This window comes from Oncorhynchus gorbuscha, linkage group LG11 (genome assembly GCF_021184085.1).
Source record: "Oncorhynchus gorbuscha isolate QuinsamMale2020 ecotype Even-year linkage group LG11, OgorEven_v1.0, whole genome shotgun sequence".
NCBI lineage: Eukaryota > Metazoa > Chordata > Actinopteri > Salmoniformes > Salmonidae > Oncorhynchus > Oncorhynchus gorbuscha.
This window is the reverse complement of record NC_060183.1, coordinates 52732174-52751386: the sequence shown is the minus strand read 5'-3', so window position 1 is coordinate 52751386 and position 19213 is coordinate 52732174. Positions and strand designations below refer to the sequence as shown.

At 40.5% G+C, this 19213-nt stretch overlaps 1 protein-coding gene across 1 annotated transcript; it reads left to right on the top strand.

The window, feature by feature from the left end:
* The first annotated feature begins 17281 nt into the window (after positions 1 to 17281).
* LOC124048924 (vasotocin-neurophysin VT 1) lies at positions 17282 to 18936 on the top strand. Its single transcript, XM_046370102.1, has 3 exons — positions 17282 to 17559; positions 18016 to 18220; positions 18505 to 18936. Exons 1-3 carry the CDS (start codon positions 17440 to 17442, stop codon positions 18672 to 18674), a joined length of 495 nt encoding a protein of 164 aa, XP_046226058.1. The 5' UTR covers positions 17282 to 17439; the 3' UTR covers positions 18675 to 18936.
* Positions 18937 to 19213: the final 277 nt, after the last annotated feature.

The window sequence follows — 19213 nt, the reverse complement described above, 5'->3', positions numbered from 1 at the left end:
TTTATTGTCATATATTGATTATCAATTGATTGAATGCAATTTGACCAACTGCATAACTAGGAAAACCCTGCCTTGCACATCTGCAGCATTTCATTTAGAGTAGGAGAGACCTCTAATGATGAACATTTTTACATGTGCATATTTATTTATTCTGAACACATTTCCGTTTCTTGGCAATGTCAATTCTTGCACATGTTATTAAAATACGAACTTTTGTGTTCATTAGCTGGACAGGCACACGCCGCAGTGTACTAAACTGTAAACCAATCAAAACGTGTATACTATCCATGGTACTGTCTCTGCCAATCACATTATCCGTATCTAAGGTATTAGACAGCTGGTGACAACGCGAGAGCGATCTCCGTCCGACAAACTGCTATCAAGTAAAGTATTTTGTATTTATTTGTTATGTAACTATTTAGTTCTCGAAAAGTGATAGAACTCCGCAATTTTACTAAAGTAGCTAGATTTCTAGCTAGTTACATCAAATAGATATGTTGCTAGCTAACAAGAACAGATAGCGTTATCACTAGTTAGCATGTCAACACTGTTGAGCCGAAAAGCTCCCCCTGCTAGAATTCTCCCCTCACCCTTCGCGTGAACGCGCACGCACTCAAATCTTCATTGTTACGACTTGCATGCTTGTTGAAATTTCTGATCACGTTACAGGCTGACTACATGGGAGCGTTGCAAAATAAATGTAGAAATCTATGTTAATAAGTTATTGCACCCACTGCTCGCAAGCGCCAACGAGCGTCTGCGCTGCCAAGGGCTACAATAGAAATCAGTTATATTTCTGACGCAGATCGCAGGTGCAAGTCCTGCCTCTCCCATCTCCTCATTTGTTTATAGAAACAGGTACCCACATGCCATCTCCTCATTGGTTATACCCACTTGTGTGACTGAAAGAGAACTAGGTCAGTGGCGGTAATGCACCTAATTTATGAAAGTTGCCAATTGCAATATAAAGTCAAGCGAAGAAAAAGCCTGGAAGGAAGAGAGATGATAAGAAACGATTTGGTTAACCGTTTCATGTGTGGATTAATTGGCGGAGTAGAGGACCTTGCATTTCAGGTAAAATAACAACTCAATATTTATATCCCAGGACAAATTAGCTAGCAACAGCAAGCTAGCTAAATAGGACAAATTAGCTAGCAAGTGCAAGCTAACTAGCTACATTTCCATAAATGTTTAATGCTTTTCGAAATTGCCGAAATTGCCGAAATTCCCCCCCTTATATCTTGGGACTGCAAGGCCTGGCATACTTCAGAATCATTTTGGTAGGCCATGTTGACTGCTAGTGTGTGTCACAGAAAGCAAAATTAGAGTATTAAGAAACAAACATTTATTTCAGAAACATTTTGTAATGTTTAAGAAATTGATGATAATACACAAATATTATCACACAATTACAGAAAAACATAAAAGAAAGTTACGTTTGTTAATTAACAAACATTAAATAAGAAATACAAATTTAGATCTTTGCCTAATAAGGTATGAAATGACAAATCAAATATAAAAATACAATAAATAACATAAACAAATATTGTAAAGCTGCAACAGCTCAACTGAACATTTAGTCCACTTTTTATGGAAAGTTTTCCAGGTGATACCGTTGCCTGGAACTCAAGCCTAACCTCGTCCTGACAGGCAGCGCAGACATAATCCTCCAATGATGGGATGGTTTTTATTTTTATACAGGACTGGTGGAACCATCGTGGGCAGCGGTCACAACCAATCTGAAATTTATGATGAAAATGTTTAATATGTTTACAACATTAAATACATTTTCTTGAATTACAATCACTTCATTATCAGACAAAACTAATGATACACTCTTTAGAAATATTACTGCTTACACCAATTTGTACTCCTAAAAATGTGCCTTTAGAAGTGAACAAGCAATTACCCAGTTAGTGTCTGCCTCATTATTGTCCACCTCCCCACAGAAGTGGTACAGTTGGCTCAGGTCATCTAGCAAAACATAATCTCAAGTAGTCTATACAGCTTTACATATATTTTTTTCTGAGCAAACAGTGAACAAGGGAATAGTATAGGATTCTTGTAACATAATTATTTAACTACATGTGTTTTAGTGGCCATCTAGTCAGAAGTTGGATCAAAGATTACCTTAAAAGATCCATATACATTTTTATTTTTATTTTTTATCTACAATTATATTAAATTAGAAATTGAACATACCAGTGTTTTAGAGGAGAGTGACTGCTATTTCTTCTCTCATGATGTTAACATCTTTGTCTGTATTTGAAAAGACAATCAACTCCTCCTTCAGAACACTTTCAGCAAACTGGGGAAAAAAATTTGATGGCAATTTCAGTTTTCCCCAACAAAATTGTTACACTTAAGATTCTAATTCGCAAGTATACAATGATGCAGCTGTAATATCATTTGACAGTTCTGTTTTGCCTTTTAGTCAATATACTTTCAGTAGGTTAATTGTTCATTATTTATACTCTCATACTTACTTTCAAGGTAAAGACCCCACAAGAAGTAATATCTTGTTGGCATGGGTGAGGAAGGGTACCACATGCTCATCTGGAGATATTACACCCCTTCTCTCTCAGGAATGATCTGAACATATATGTTAATAAAAGTACAGCATTTTGAAACAGTTTATTGATTACAATATAGAGATTAATAACAGGGGAATCTGAGAATGTAGGGATTCCAGCAGGGTGTGAATGGAAGTAGTGATCATCTCCGATTATCTAACATCTGAGAATGGGCAGGCATTCCTTTGGATGAAGAGCATCTCCGTCTTGCTGATTATGTGCTGTCATTCAGGTGGAAATGTCACCTGCATATCTGATGTAAGTGACAAAGATAAGAGATAGGTTGAGTGTCCTGTGAATATGTTTATGTATATCTACTGTACATATGTGTATATATCTTAATATATATATTTTTTATTTTAATTTCTATTATTATTATCATTATTGTGTTTTGTGGTTGATGAGTGGGGGGAGGTTGATGGGGAGGGTGGAGGTGCTGGGGGTGTCCTATTGAGGGCGAAGGGACCTATTGGGGAAGGGATTCTTCATTGAGGCACATTGTCATAGTTTTGTTTATTATATTATTATATATGTATTTTTTTTTCTTATTTTTTAAATATTATTATAAGTTTACTGTGATTATGGATATGCACTGAAGTTGCCTTATATATTTTAACTTTCTTGTTTGCCCAGAGTACACATTTTTTATTTATTATTGTTATTATTATTTTATTATTACTACTGTACCTACATTCTTAAAAACTAAAACAGAAAAAGTGTTTTTTTTTTAAATGTAGGAAAAGCCATTGGAGGGAAAAGCACGATGAGATGGGGTATTGAGGGATGGGTAGAGAGAACAGTAGAGGGCTCTGAAAACTATTATTGCTGAAATAACCACTTCCTTTTGTGACTAGAGTCTAATACTTCATGTGGCACACATCAGAGGGCATGATAGGTCACCAAAAATTATTCTAAAGTGTGCCAGGCCTTGCAGTACCAAGATAGAAGGGGGGGTGGGGAATTTAGGCAGGCAAGAAAATGGCCTTGCTGAAATCCTCCCCCCGCCTTCTAATTTTGTGGCTAGAGTCAAATACTTTCTGTGGCACACATCAGAGTCAAATACTTTCTATAAAACAAGCTTCACGTCAGGATAGGCAACCAAAATTAATAATTAATGTACAGTTGAAGTCGGAAGTTTACATACACTTAGGTTGGAGTCATTGAAACTCGTTTTTCAACCACTCCACAAATGTCTTGTGAACAAACTATAGTTTTGGCAAGTTGGTTAGGACATCTACTTTGTGCATGACACAAGTAACTTTTCCAACAATTGTTTACAGACCGATTATTTCACTTATAATTCACTGTATCACAATTCCAGTGGGTCAGAAGTTTACATACACTAAATTGACTGTGCCTTTAAACAGCTTGGAAAATTCCAGAAAATTATGTCATGGCTTTAGAAGCTTCTGATAGGCTAATTGACATCATTTGAGTCAATTGGAGGTGTACCTTTGGATGTATTTCAAGGTCTATCTTCAAACTCAGTGCCTCTTTGCTTGACATCATGGGAAAATCAAAACATATCAGAAAAACAATTGTAGACCTCCACAAGTCTGGTGTATCCTTGTGAGCAATTTCCAAATGCATGAAGGTACTACGTTCATCTATACTAACAATAGTACACAAATATAAACACAATGGGAACACGCAGCCGTCATACCGCTCAGGAAGGAGACGGGTTCTGTCTCCTAGAGATGAACATACTTTGGTGCGAGAAGTGCAAATCAATCCCAGAACAACAGCAAAGGACCTTGTGAAGATGCTGGAGGAAACAGGTACAAAAGTATCTATATCCACAGTAAAATGAGTCCTCTATTGACATAACCTGAAAGGCCGCTCAGCAGGGAAGAAGCCACTGTTCCAAAACCGCCATAAAAAAGCCAGACTACGGTTTGCAACTGCACATGGAGAAATGTCCCCTGGTCTGATGAAACAAAAATAGAACTGTTTGGCCATAATGACCATCGTTATGTTTGGAGGAGAAAGGGGGAGGTTTGCAAGCCGAAGAACACCATCCCAACCGTGAAGCACGGGAGTGGCAGCATCATGTTGTGGGGGTGCTTTGCTACAGGAGGGACTGGTGCACTTCACATAATAGATGGCATCATGAGGGAGGAAAATTACGTGAATATATTGAATTAACATCTCAAGATATGTCAGGAAGTTAAAGCTTGGTCGCAAATGGGTCTTCCAAATGGACAATAACTCCAAGCATACTTCCAAAGTTGTGGCAAAATGGCTTAAGGACAACAAAGTCAAGGTATTGGAGTGGCCATCACAAAGCCCTGACCTCAATCCTATAGAAAATTTGTGGGCAGAACTGAAAAAGCATGTGCGAGGAAGGAGGCCTACAAACCTGACTCCGTTACACCAGCTCTGTCAGGCTAATGTTAACTAGCTAATGTTGCCCATGAAAGGAAGTTAGCCTGGAAGGATGTAGCCTAGAACAACAAAAAAATAAAGCGTGTACTGTATGACAGTGTCGTAGACCATTTCTTCAACATGAGAGAGGAGGATGAGTAGGGTGAGTCAACATGTTTTTCTACTTGCACGAACACAAACACACAAATCAGAACCATGGACAGCCACATCATATTTAGCTTACATTGATTGGACTAAATTGTTTTTGGTATCTTTTAGTTGTCACTGAATTAGACTAAGCATACCCCTATGATGATAAAGAAATGTTGCGACTCTCCGTGGTTCTGAATCCATATTTGTTTAGTTGTCGGAAAATGTCGGAAACATTATCTTTGTTGACTTCACCGGACAGAGGTTGCTCTCAGGGTTTTGCTGTTGAATTTATTCTGCCACTGTGTCTTCTTATTGTCTCGGCCTTAGGCATATGTCATGGTCACAGGGCATATGAGCTAACAGGTTATAGAGCAAACATCGCAATTATCACAACACTTGTGATAATGTCGAACATCTCATTACAAAATCATGGGTATTAATATGGAGCTGGTCCCCTCTTTGCTGCTATAACAGCCTCTACTCTTCTGGGAAGGTTTTCCACTAGATATTGGAACATTGCTGCGGGGACTTGCTTCCATTCAGCCACAAGAGCATTAGCGAGGTTGGGTACTGATTCTGGGAAATAAGGTCTGGCTCGCAGTCTGCATTCCAATTCCTCCCAAAGGTATTCGATGGGGTTGAGGTCAGGGCTCTGTGCAGGTCAGTCAAGATCTTCCACACCGATCTCGACAAACCATTTCTGTATGGACCTCGCTTTGGGCACGGGGGCATTGTCATGATGAAACAGGAAAGGGCCTTCCAGACTGTTGCCACAAAGTTTGAATCTGAGAGTAGTCTAGAATGTCATTGTATGCTGTAGCGTTAAGATTTCCCTTCACTGGAACTAAGGGGCCTAGCCCAAATCATGAAAAACAGCTCAGACTATTATTCCTCCTCCACCACACTTTACAGTTGCCACTATTCATTGGGGCAGGAAGCGTTCTCCTGGCATCCACCAAACCCAGATTAGTCCGTCGGACTGCCAGATGTTGAAGTGTGGTTCATCACTCCAGAGAACGCGTTTCCACTGCTTCAGAGTCTATTGGCGGCGAGCTTTACACCACTCGAGCTGATGCTTGGCATTGCGCATGGTGATCCCATGAAGCTCCCGACAAACAGTTATTGTGCTGACGTTGCTTCCATAGGCACTTTGGAACTCGGTAGTGAGTGTTGCAACTGAAGAAAGACGATTTTTATGCACTATGCGCTTCAGCATTTGGCGGTCCCGTTCTTCACAGAGCTAGCATGGTTCTGTAAAATGGTTCATGTAAAATGTAGCAAAGTTACCACAAGGCTAATTTTCAATCAGTTAACACACAGCTCAGACTAGAGGTCGACCGATTATGATTTTTCAATGACGATACCGATACCGATTATTGGAGGACCAAAAAAGGCTGATGCCGATTAATCGGCCGATTTATATATATATAAAAAAATGTGTTTGTAATAATGACAATTACAACAATACTGAATTAACACTTATTTGAACTTAATATAATACATCAATAAAATCAATTTAGCCTCAAGTAGATAATGAAACATGTTCAATTTGGTTTAAATAATGCAAAAACAAAGTGTTGGAGAAGAACGTAAAAGTGCAATATGTGTTATGTAAGAAAGCTAACGTTTCAGTTCCTTGCTCAGAACATGAGAACATATGAAAGCTGGTTCCTTTTAACATGAGTCTTCAATATTCCCAGGTAAGAAGTTTTAGGTTGTAGTTATTATAGGACTATTTCCCTCTATACAATTTGCATTTCATTAACCTTTGACTATTGGATATTCTTATAGGCACTTTAGTATTGCCAGTGTAACAGTATAGCTTCCGTCCCTCTCCTCGCTCCTCCCTGGGCTCGAACCAGTAACACAACGACAACAGCCACCACATCGAAGCAGCGTTACCCATGCAGAGCACAGGAAACAACCACCCCAAGGCTCAGAGTGAGGGAAGTTTGAAACGCTATTAGCACACGCTAACTAGCCAGCCATTTCACTTAGGTCACCCCAGCCTCATCTCAGGAGTTGATAGGTTTGAAGTCATAAACAGCTCAATGCTTGACGCACAACGAAGAGCTGCTGGCAATACGCACGAAAGTGCTGTTTGAATGAATGTTTATGGCCTGCTTTTGCCTACCACCACTTAGTCAGATACTTGTATGCTTGTATGCTCAGTCAGATTATATGCAACACAGGACACGCTAGATAATATCTAGTAATCTCATAAACCATGTGTAGTTAACTAGTGATTATGATTGATTGTTTTTTATAAGATAGGTTTAATGCTAGCTAGCAACTTATCTTGGCTTACTGCATTTGCGTAACAGGCAGTCTCCTTGTGGAGTGCAAGGAGAGAGAGGCATGTCGTTATTGCGTTGGACTAGTTAACTGTAAAGTTGCAAGATTGGATCCCCCGAGCTGACAAGGTGAAAATCTGTCTTTCTGCCCCTGAACGAGGCAGTTATCCCACCGTTTCTAGGCCGTTATTGAAAATAAGAATGTGTTCTTAACTGACTTGCCAGGTTAAATAAAGATTAAATAAAGGTGTAAAAAAAATACAGATTTCCGATTGTTATGAAAACTTAAATCTGCCCTAATTAATCGGCCATTCCGATTAATCGATCGACCTCTAGCTCAGACAGCCATACATACCCAGTGGCGTGGCCTTGTGGGGGTGTGCTATGTCAGTGTGCATACCCCACAAGATATACTGCAGACGTCTCTGTCCAGAACAGAGGCTAAGAAATACACAGTACTATATAGAGCCATTCATGGAACTCTCTCCCACCTCAGGTAACTCAAGCTAGCAATGAAATCTGATTTAATAAACAGATAAAGGCACAATGCTGACTGTGAACACACACATACACTCACTCTAACACACACACTCTACACTCACCCACACATTATTCTTATTCATGTATTGTAAAATTGTAATGTAATAATGGAGAAATGTTTTGTATGATGTCATGTTTTATTTCTGTTTGGGCCACAGGAAGAGTAGGTGCTGCCTTGGCAACCGCTAATGGGGATCCTAATAAAATACTAAATACTTCACGAAATAGAGGATGTGCGCCAGATGTCACTGGTCCTGCTAAGTGGACTGTCAAATAAAAATTAGGTGCCATTATGACAAACAGTCAGTCACTAAAGGACGTGGAGGGAGTTATAGAAGTGTTTGTTTGCAAAGGTCATCAACAAATATTGTGTAACTAAATCTAATTTTCATATAGAGTGAATCATTTCAATCACAGGGCCTCATGATAGACAACAGATTGTGAAAACAATAAAGGGCAGGTAAAATTGGTTGATTTAATGTTTTGAAGAGAATACAACTTTATGTAATTGTTATTTTAAGTTGTTTTATAAGGTATATCAATACATTTTCCTAATACATAAATACTTTCTTGAAGAACTTTTGAAAGGATGAGGGTATTTAAAAAATTATATTTCAGTTAAAACAAGGGGAAAATGTAACGGTGTCAGCATGATAGGCTGTAGCATGAATTAGCATCAAAGCTTGTAATGTCACCAAGGTTTCTGTCAGATGCGCATAAGTGCTGCGCAATAAGTGTTTCCCACTCTTTCTCATACACACACACAGGCACATTAACAAAAGCACGCCTGTTTATACCCGGTTCTAACATGCGTCCTTTGTCCTGATCCAGACTGGTTGCATAGACTAGACGTAAAATAGTAAATGTAAATCCAGGACACTCAAATTAGTATGATACAGGTATGTTACGTTTGATATGGTTAGATAATAGTTCTTGCTGTGAGATGTTACCCCACCAAGGCACTTGCAAGTTCCCAGGCATTTCTGGGGGGAATGGCCCTAGCCCTCACCCTCTGATCCAACAGGTCCCAGACGTGCTCAATGGAATGGCTCTTCGCTGGCCATGACAGAACACTGACATTCACGTCTTGCAGGAAATCATGTACAGAATGAGCAGTATGGCTGGTGGCATTGTCATTCTGGAGGGTCATGTCAGGATGAGCCTGCAGGAAGGGTACCACATGAGGGGGGAGGATGTCTTCCCTGTAACGCACAGCGTTGAGATTGCCTGCAATGAAAACAAGCTCAGTCCGATGATGCTATGACACACCGCCCCAGACTATGACGGACCCTCCACCTCCAAATCGATCCCTCTCGCGACTACAGGCCTCGGTGTAACATTAATTTCTTCGACGATAAATGCGAATCCGACCATCACCCCTGGTGAGACAAAACCGCGACTCGAGCACTTTTTGCCAGTCCTGTCTGGTCCAGCGACAGTGGGTTTGTGCCCATAGGCGACGTTGTTGCCGGTGATGTCTGGTGAGGACCTGCCTTACAACAGGCCTACAGGCCCTCAGTCCAGCCTCTCTCAGCCTATTTGCGGGCAGTCTGAGTACTGATGGATTGATTGTGCGTTCCTGGTGTAACTCAGGCAGTTGTTGCCATCCTGTACCTGTCCTGCAGGTGTGATGTTCTGATGTACCGATCATGTGCAGGTGTTGTTACACGTGGTCTGTCACTGCAAGGACGATCAGCGGTCCATCTTGTCTCCCTGTAGCACTGTCTTAGGCGTCTCAAAGTACGGACTTTGCAATTTATTGCCCTGGCCACATCTGCAGTCCTCATGCCTCCTTGCAGCATGCCTAAGGCACGTTCACGCAGATGGGCAGGGACCCTGGGCATCTTTCTTTTGGTGTTTTTCAGAGTCAGTAGAAAGGCCTCTTTAGTGTGGCGTTAATTGCCTACCATCTGTAAGCTGTTATTGTCTTAATGACCGTTCCACATGTGCATGTTCATTAATTGTTTATGGTTCATTGAACAAGCATGGAAAACAGTGTTTAAACCCTCTACAATAAAGATCTGTGAAGTTATTTGTATTTTTACGAATTATCTTTGAAAGACAGGGTCCTGAAAAAGGGACTTTTCTTTTTTTGCTGAGTTTAGGTTAGTTACTTAAGGCAAAAACGAAAGCAGGGTATTATAACTCAAAAGTCTAGTAACCCAAAGGTTGCGTGTTTGAATCTCATCACGGACAACTTTAGCATTTTAGGTAATTAGCAACTACTTTTTTGCTACCATGCACCTACTTAGCATATTAGCTAACCATTCCCTTAACCTTACCCTAACCCTTTTAGCTAACTATAACCTTAACCCTTTAACCTAAATCCTAACCTTAACCATAATCTTAACCCCTAGAGCTAAATTGGTTACCAATGTAATTTAATCAGTAAAAATACATATTTTGTCTTACCGGTGGTGTATGGTCTAATATACCATGGTTGTCAGCCAATCAGTATTCAGGGCTCGAACCACCCAGTTTCTAATCATATTTCTATTCTGGACTCAGAAATGGCTCTTTCTGAAATTTCTTGATTTTTATTTTGGGGGATTTGTGTGTATTGTTCGGTATTACTGCACTATTGTAGCTCTATTGCCTGCATCCGTAATGGGTCAGCGGTCAAACGACCTCCACTCATCACTGTAAAACGCTCCCTGAAACAATTCAGCGAGCAGGCCTTTCTACTCGACCTGGCCGGGGTATCCTGGAAGGATATTGATCTCATCCCGTCAGTAGAGGATGCCTGGATATTTTTTTTAAAATGGCTTCCTAACCATCTTAAATAAACATGCCTCATTCAAGACATTTAGAACCAGGAACAGATATAGCCCTTGGTTCTCCCCAGACCTGACTGCCCTTAACCAACACAAAAGCATCCTATGGCGTTCTGCATTAGCATCGAACAGCCCCCGTGATATGCAGCTGTTCAGGGAAGCTAGAAACCATTATACACAGGCAGTTAGAAAAGCCAAGGCTAGCTTTTTCAAGCAGAAATTTGCTTCCTGCAACACTAACTCAAAAAAGTTCTGGGACACTGTAAAGTCCATGGAGAATAAGAACACCTCCTCCCAGCTGCCCACTGCACTGAAGATAGGAAACACTGTCACCACTGATAAATCCACCATAATTGAGAATTTCAATAAGTATTTTTCTACGGCTGGCCATGCTCTCCACCTGGCTACTCCTACCCCGGTCAACAGCACTGCACCCCCAACAGCAACTCACCCAAGCCTTCCCCATTTCTCCTTCTCCCAAATCCATTCAGCTGATGTTCTGAAAGAGCTGCAAAATCTGGACCCCTACAAATCAGCCGGGCTAGACAATCTGGACCCTTTCTTTCTAAAATTATCTGCCAAAATTGTTGCCACCCCTATTACTAGCCTGTTCAACCTCTCTTTCGTGTCATCTGATATTCCCAAAGATTGGAAAGCAGCTGCGGTCATCCCCCTCTTCAAAGGGGGGGACACTCTTGACCCAAACTGCTAAAGACATTTACATTTACATTTACATTCAAGTCATTTAGCAGACGCTCTTATCCAGAGCGACTTACAAATTGGTACATTCACCTTATGACATCCTATATCTATCCTACCATGCCTTTCTAAGGTCTTCGAAAGCCAAGTCAACAAACAGATTACCGACCATTTTGAATCTCACCATACCTTCTCTGCTATGCAATCTGGTTTCAGAGCTGGTCATGGGTGCACCTCAGCCACGCTCAAGGTCCTAAACGATATCTTAACCACCATCGATAAGAAACATTACTGTGCAGCCGTATTCATTGATCTGGCCAAGGCTTTCGACTCTGTCAATCACAACATCCTCATCGGCAGACTCGACAGCCTTGGTTTCTTAAATGATTGCCTCGCCTGGTTCACCAACTACTTCTCTGATAGAGTTCAGTGTGTCAAGTCGGAGGGTCTGCTGTCACGACCTCTGGCAGTCTCTATGGGGGTGCCACAGGGTTCAATTCTTGGACCGACTCTCTTCTCTGTATACATCAATGAGGTCGCTCTTGCTGCTGGTGAGTCTCTGATCCACCTCTACGCAGACGACACCATTCTGTATACTTCCGGCCCTTCTTTGGACACTGTGTTAACAACCCTCCAGGCAAGCTTCAATGCCATACAACTCTCCTTCCGTGGCCTCCAATTGCTCTTAAATACAAGTAAAACTAAATGAATGCTCTTCAACCAATCCCTACCTGCACCTACCCGCCTGTCCAACATCACTACTCTGGACGGCTCTGACTTAGAATACGTGGACAACTACAAATACTTAGGTGTCTGGTTAGACTGTAAACTCTCCTTCCAGACCCATATCAAACATCTCCAATCCAAAGTTAAATCTAGAATTGGCTTCCTATTTCGCAACAAAGCATCCTTCACTCATGCTGCCAAACATACCCTTGTAAAACTGACCATCCTACCAATCCTCGACTTTGGCGATGTCATTTACAAAATAGCCTCCAATACCCTACTCAACAAATTGGATGCAGTCTATCACAGTGCAATCCGTTTTGTCACCAAAGCCCCATATACTACCCACCATTGCGACCTGTACGCTCTCGTTGGCTGGCCCTCGCTTCATACTCGTCGCCAAACCCACTGGCTCCATGTCATCTACAAGACCCTGCTAGGTAAAGTCCCCCCTTATCTCCGCTCGCTGGTCACCATAGCATCTCCCACCTGTAGCACACGCTCCAGCATGTATATCTCTCTAGTCACCCCCAAAACCAATTCTTTCTTCGGCCGCCTCTCCTTCCAGTTCTCTGCTGCCAATGACTGGAACGAACTACAAAAATCTCTGAAACTGGAAACACTTATCTCCCTCACTAGCTTTAAGCACCAACTGTCAGAGCAGCTCACAGATTACTGCAACTGTACATAGCCCACCTATAATTTAGCCCAAACAACTACCTCTTTCCCAACTGTATTTCATTTATTTATTTATTTTGCTCCTTTGCACCCCATTATTTTTATTTCTACTTTGCACATTCTTCCATTGCATAACTACCATTCCAGTGTTTTACTTGCTATATTGTATTTACTCTGCCACCAATGCCTTTTTTGCCTTTACCTCCCTTCTCACCTCATTTGCTCACATTGTATATAGACTTGTTTATACTGTATTATTGACTGTATGTTTGTTTTACTCCATGTGTAACTCTGTGTCGTGTATCTGTCGAACTGCTTTGCTTTATCTTGGCCAGGTCGCAATTGTAAATGAGAACTTGTTCTCAACTTGCCTACCTGGTTAAATAAAGGTGAAATAAAAAATAAATACAAATATATATAAGCATTTTGCTGTATCTACAACATATGAGTACGATACCATAAAATTAGATTAGATTTTGATTTGATCTCATCCACATTATGATTGTGCACACATTTTTAGACAGGGGTAGATGTTTAAAAGACGCATTGTGATCTTATAAGTGTAAACAGACCATATCAGGATGTAGGATGCATGTTAACCACAGGTATAAACGGAGCTATAGACATGCACATGATGTCCCCAGGCGCATCTCTGCATTGGATTTGTTTGTCACTTTTCCTCTGTCTAATTCTGACGAGACCCTTATTGAGAATTTACTATTCTAACGCCAGTATGATATGCAACAAGCCACCTGTTAGGACACTGAGAATTAACACTCATTTAGAAAGGCCCATTTGAATTTCCAATGGCTTGATTTATTCCTAAATAAAAACGTGTCAAATGTCACTGCATAAATATGCTCGTGTGCAAAACCACACACAAGCTGTAGCTTATTTTCTCCCTGCTCCATCTGTCCATGTCATGTCCAACTGATATTGGTTTCAAGGTTTATTTCAAGGTATTTATTATTATTTATTATTTATCATAAACCATGTTTCTATGCACAGTTTTTATGCGAGTAAAGTCATACAGTATAAAAAAAGTCACTACAGCTGTGATGGAAACAAGATGTTTTGGTACAATTTTATAAATGCCTACAGATAATTTGTTTGTTCGACATGGTGGGATCTTTTTGTGAGAGGTAAAATGAACTATGAGAAACACATTGAGCTTTAGATTTGTATTCGGTACATGAAATCTTTTAAGCAAAAATAACATTTTGTGTGCACAATGGCATAACACAGTAAGTCTGTTTGGTGGAAACACCACTTGTGAGAAAATTAGCATATTTTCTTTATGCATATTTTAGAATATTTGCATGGAAATCTGTTGCCAATAGGCCTAATGCACATTCTATGAACGAACGTTCTAAACACACTTCCTATCGGTTTGGCAATTTCCGGTCAGTCTAGTTGTTATCAACATAGTTGTCTATGTAGCTTCCTATATACATATTGAACCCCTTGTCATTCTTGCTAGCTGGAGTCTCGGAGGCTGATGTAACAATTCGATGTACAATATTCATTTGAGGCAAGTCCTGAAGACACCTAGTAAAAAAACTGCGATATAGTGGTAGTAACGTTATATCGTCGATAACAACTAGACTGACCGGAAATTGCCAAACCGATAGGAAGTGTGTTTAGAACGTTCGATCATGGAATGTGCATAAGGCCTATTGGATGGAACCATGAACTATTGTTCCATTCAGAATGTTGGTCTCTTTCACAGTTCCCCCACAACTGCCATTGCTCTACAGTAGACTATGTATGGAATAATTGGTCAGTCTAAGAAATGTGTGTGCCAAGCTGCACCATTGTATGCTAATGTAACAATATCATTGGGAATCATGTTTCCTCTCCCAACTAGTTGCACTGGCTGTGGTTGTGACATCACATCATTTCCATACAGCCATGGGGGTGGAGGGTAGATATTGTTCTTTTTGCTCCATTCATTTGAAGGCTCCCCATGACTTCACACTGTTGCTCCATTTTGTTTTCTGCCTTGCATACGAACAGCTGGTTTAGTGTAACAGTCATAAATATTCAGAGCAATTAGCAGTGGCATCGCTGTAAAGGACTGACAGCTTCTTTAGCTCATGTTCAGAGGTCCTGCTTGATGTGCCATAAACAAAATGGAAGATTTATGATGCAGCTCATCACTCTGGGTCTTACAATGCTTGCTCTCTCTCTGTGTCTGCCTGTCTGTCTAATAACCTGTCACAAGCACATCACTCTGGATCAATGTCACACATTTTGTTTCACATTTAGTCAAACATTTCTCTATTACTCACTATTTCTGTTCCTTCTTTCTCTTTTAACATTGCCATCCCTCTTCCCAGTCTCTTGTATGATTGGGATGCAAACGGTTAATTAAGGGGAGACCATTTGCATGACCTAAAATGAGTTGAAATCACTTACAAATTATATTTTGGCCTATGTTATGGAAATACAGGTTTAGGATGTGTTTTTAGAGACAATTATTGAAGTCATTGGCATTATTATGTAATGAAATGGTTATATTTCTTTGTAATGCATATGTTTGGAATGTCTATGGTGTCACATCATTTCATATAGGCCTAGGCAAAAACCTGACAGTGGATAGGCTTGTCAAGAGCGTTTTCCAGACAACTCCTTGAAGTACGGTGGCAAGAAAAAGTATGTGAACCCTTTGGAATTACCTGGATTTCTGCATAAATTGGTCATCAAATTTGATCTGATCTTCATCTAAGTCACAACAATAGACAAACATAGCATGCTTAAACTGTATTGTATTTTTCTTGTCTATATTGAATACATCATTTAAGCATTCACAGTATAGGTTGGAAAAAGTATGTGAACCCCTAGGCTAAGGACTTCTCCAAAAGCTAATTGGAGTCAGGAGTCAGCTAATCTGGAGTCCAATCAATGAGATGAGATTGGAGATGTTGGTTAGAGCTGCCTTGCCCTATAAAAACACTCACAAAATTTGAGTTTGCTATTCACAACAAGCATTGCCTGATGTGAACCATGCCTCAAACAAAGAGGTCTCAGTAGACCTAAGATTAAGATTTGTTGGCTTGCATAAAGCTGGAAAAGGTTACAAAAGTATCTCTAAAAGCCTTGATGTTCATCAGTCCACAGTAAGACAAATTGTCTATAAATGGAGAAAGTTCAGCACTGTTGCTACTCTCCCTAGGAGTGGCCGTACTGCAAAGATTACATTTACATTTAAGTCATTTAGCAGACGCTCTTATCCAGAGCGACTGCAAGAGCACAGCTCAGAATGCTCAATGAGGTTAAGAGTAATCCTAGTGTCAGCTAAAGACTTACATAAATATCTGGAACATGCTAACATTTCTGTTGATCAGTCTACAATACGTAAAACACGTAACAAGAATGGTGTTCATGGGAGGACACCACGGAAAAAGCCACTGCTGTCCAAAAGAAAACATTGCTGCATGTCTGAAGTTTGCAAAAGTGCACATGGATGTTCCATAGTGCTACTGGCAAAGTATTCTGTGTACAGATTAAACTACAGCTGAGTTGTTTGGAAGGAACACACAATACTCTGTGTGGAGAGAAAAAAGGCACAGCACACCAACATCAAAACCTCATCCCAACTGTAAAGTATGGTGGAAGGAGCATCATGGTTTGGGGCTGCTTTGCTGGCTCAGGGCCTGGACAGCTTGCTATCATCGATGGAAAAATGAATTCCAAAGTTTATCAAAACATTTTTCAGGAGAATGTGAGGCTGTCTATCCGCCAATTGAAGCTCAACAGAGGTTGGGTGATGCAACAGGACAAAGACCCAAAACACCCGAAGTAAATCAACAACAGAAGAAAATACGGCTTCAACAGAAGAAAATACGCCTTCTGGAGTGACCCAGTCAGAGTCCTGACCTCAACCCGATTTGAGATGCTGTGGCATGACCTGAAGAGAGTAGTTCACACCAGACATCCCAAGAATATTGCTGAACTGAAACAGTTTTGTAAAGAGGAATGATCCAAAATTCCTCCTGATCGTTGTGCAGGTCTGATCCGCAACTACAGAAAAAGTTTGGTTTAGGTTATTGCTTCCTAAGGAGGGTCAACCAGTTATTAAATCCAAGGGTTCACATACTTTTTCCACCCTGCACTGTGAATGTTTACACGGTGTGTTCAATAAAGACATGAAAACGTATAATTGTTTGTGTGTTATTAGTTTAAGCAGATTTGTCTATTGTTGTGACCTTGATGAAGATCAGATCAAATTTTTTGATAAATTTATGCAGAAATCCAGGTATTTCCAAATGGTTCACATACTTTTTCTTGCCACTGTATATAAACAGGCAGTGTCAGTCTCATTCATCTAATTTACCAGTGTTATTGGTCAATTCTAAATAGTCTTTAATCAAATGGGAGAGGGATTAGCCTAATTTTGACAGTTGAATCATCAGAGATCAGATCGGACATTGGCGATGGTCACGGTGGGGAGAGGCAAATTATGTGATGACGTAGGCGCGAAGCTTAAGCTTTATCAGCGTTGTACCAATTTGGACGATCCCAATAAATAACGGAAAGTTCTTAGTCGTTCAAAAAAGCCAACGAGCCATTTGAAGGAGTTCAGTTGTAGCCGTAGCCTACAGTACAAATTGGACGAAGCACTTTAGACGGAACAAGATGCCAGATTCTACTATTCCACTTCTGTGCGTCCTGGGGCTCCTCGCGCTCTCATCTGCATGCTACATCCAGAACTGTCCGCGAGGCGGGAAGCGCTCTTTTCCTGATCTGCAAAGACCGGTAAGTTATTTTTCGATTTAAAATATTTTTCTAAGGAAAGTTACTGTTTTGTTCGCAATAATTTTAACAGTTGATTGGTTTTAATTAGGTTGTTCGGGAAGGAAGTGAGAGCTTTGGTGTTTTAATACACTTTAGGCCTATTGGTGCAAAGAATCCATTGGTTTGAAATTAAGTAGCCTATTCATTCTGTTCCGTGGTTAATGAAACAGTTCTTACAGATACGCATCAAATCAGCTTAATGTGAATAGCCTACAAATGAACTCTGCCAGAGATCAAATGTAGCCTGCGACATCATCCTTTTATGTGACTCCTTGATAATGCCTGCAGTATTGAATCTTAAATAAAAGTAACTATTAATTTAAGCCACTGAAACACAGTAGGCCAATCAGCGGTGTTGTAACTTACCTGGCTTTAACCTTCTACACAGCTATTTACAAGGGATCCTTTTATTTTCAGTGCATGTCATGTGGCCCCGGAAACCGGGGCCTCTGCTTTGGCCCCAGTATCTGCTGTGGGGAAGGGATGGGCTGCTACGTGGGCTCCCCAGAGGCAGTTAGTTGTGTGGAGGAGAACTACCTGCCCTCTCCCTGTGAGGCCGGAGGAAGAGTGTGTGGGTCTGAGGAGGGACACTGTGCTGCACCTGGGGTGTGCTGTGATGCTGGTAAGACAGTCCTCTTTCTTTGTTAGCCCAAGCCTGTCTGTCTGCTGGACTTGATGAAGACAGTAAATGGAGAGGTGAGCTTGAAACCGATGTGATAGTGTTTTTACTAGTAAGAGGTAACTTATTGTGTAAATACTTGAACCCAGAATATCTTTTTGCCTATATTTAACTTTTGAATCATCCACTGGTTAGTGAGGTGACACTTCAGTTCATAGTAATGCAAAAAAAAAAAATTCATATTGATGTTTGGTCTACTATATGATTGTTCTATCTTATTTCTACAGAGAGTTGTCTACTGGACCCAGACTGCCTAGACGACAGTAAACGTCAGCCACCCAGCGAGCAGAACAGTTCCTTGATGGAGTGGATGCTGCATGCCACCAGAAGGGGAGAGACCTCAGTAACAAACCACTGGCCAGCCCTCACCAAAACACACACCCAGAATAGCGCCTAGATCAGTTTCACATGCACTACTACTGCAAAACACCTACACAGCATACACACACATCATACACATACAACAAGACACAGGAAAGTAAGAGTGGATTTGCTACATAAGAAAAGCAATCAGCTCTAGTACATTAATATTTACTGTGCTTACAGTAGCCTTCAGTAAGTTTTCATTTCTAAGGCTTCAACTCAAATATGCATTGTACAATCCACTAGGGGTGGAAGGAATGTAAATATGTAGCAAATAAATATTTTCTTGCACTATTGAAATGTGTTTTTCCTATGACTTACTGAGAGGTACAGTAATAAGCAAATAGCACTTTAATTGGGATTGTTCACCACAAAATCAAAGGGTTCTCGTCAGGGTTGGTGCCAATAATTCAGTCTACATTCCAGTGAATTCATGAATAGATTTGCACTCCTATGGACAACTTTTTAAATTCAACAGTCTGGAATACACATTAGGTAGGAAAGATTTGGCACCATATAATCTGGTTTTAGGGTGAACTATCCTTTTCAGGTAATACTGTAATGGGGATGTAT

Excerpts from the sequence above, each read along its gene's own strand:
- LOC124048924 (XM_046370102.1), top strand. The coding sequence starts at position 17,440 with ATGCCAGATTCTACTATTCCACTTCTGTGCGTCCTGGGGCTCCTCGCG. Across the intron at positions 17,560-18,015 it reads TTCCTGATCTGCAAAGACCG|TGCATGTCATGTGGCCCCGG; the intron begins GTAAGTTATTTT and ends TTTTATTTTCAG. Across the intron at positions 18,221-18,504 it reads TGGGGTGTGCTGTGATGCTG|AGAGTTGTCTACTGGACCCA; the intron begins GTAAGACAGTCC and ends TTATTTCTACAG.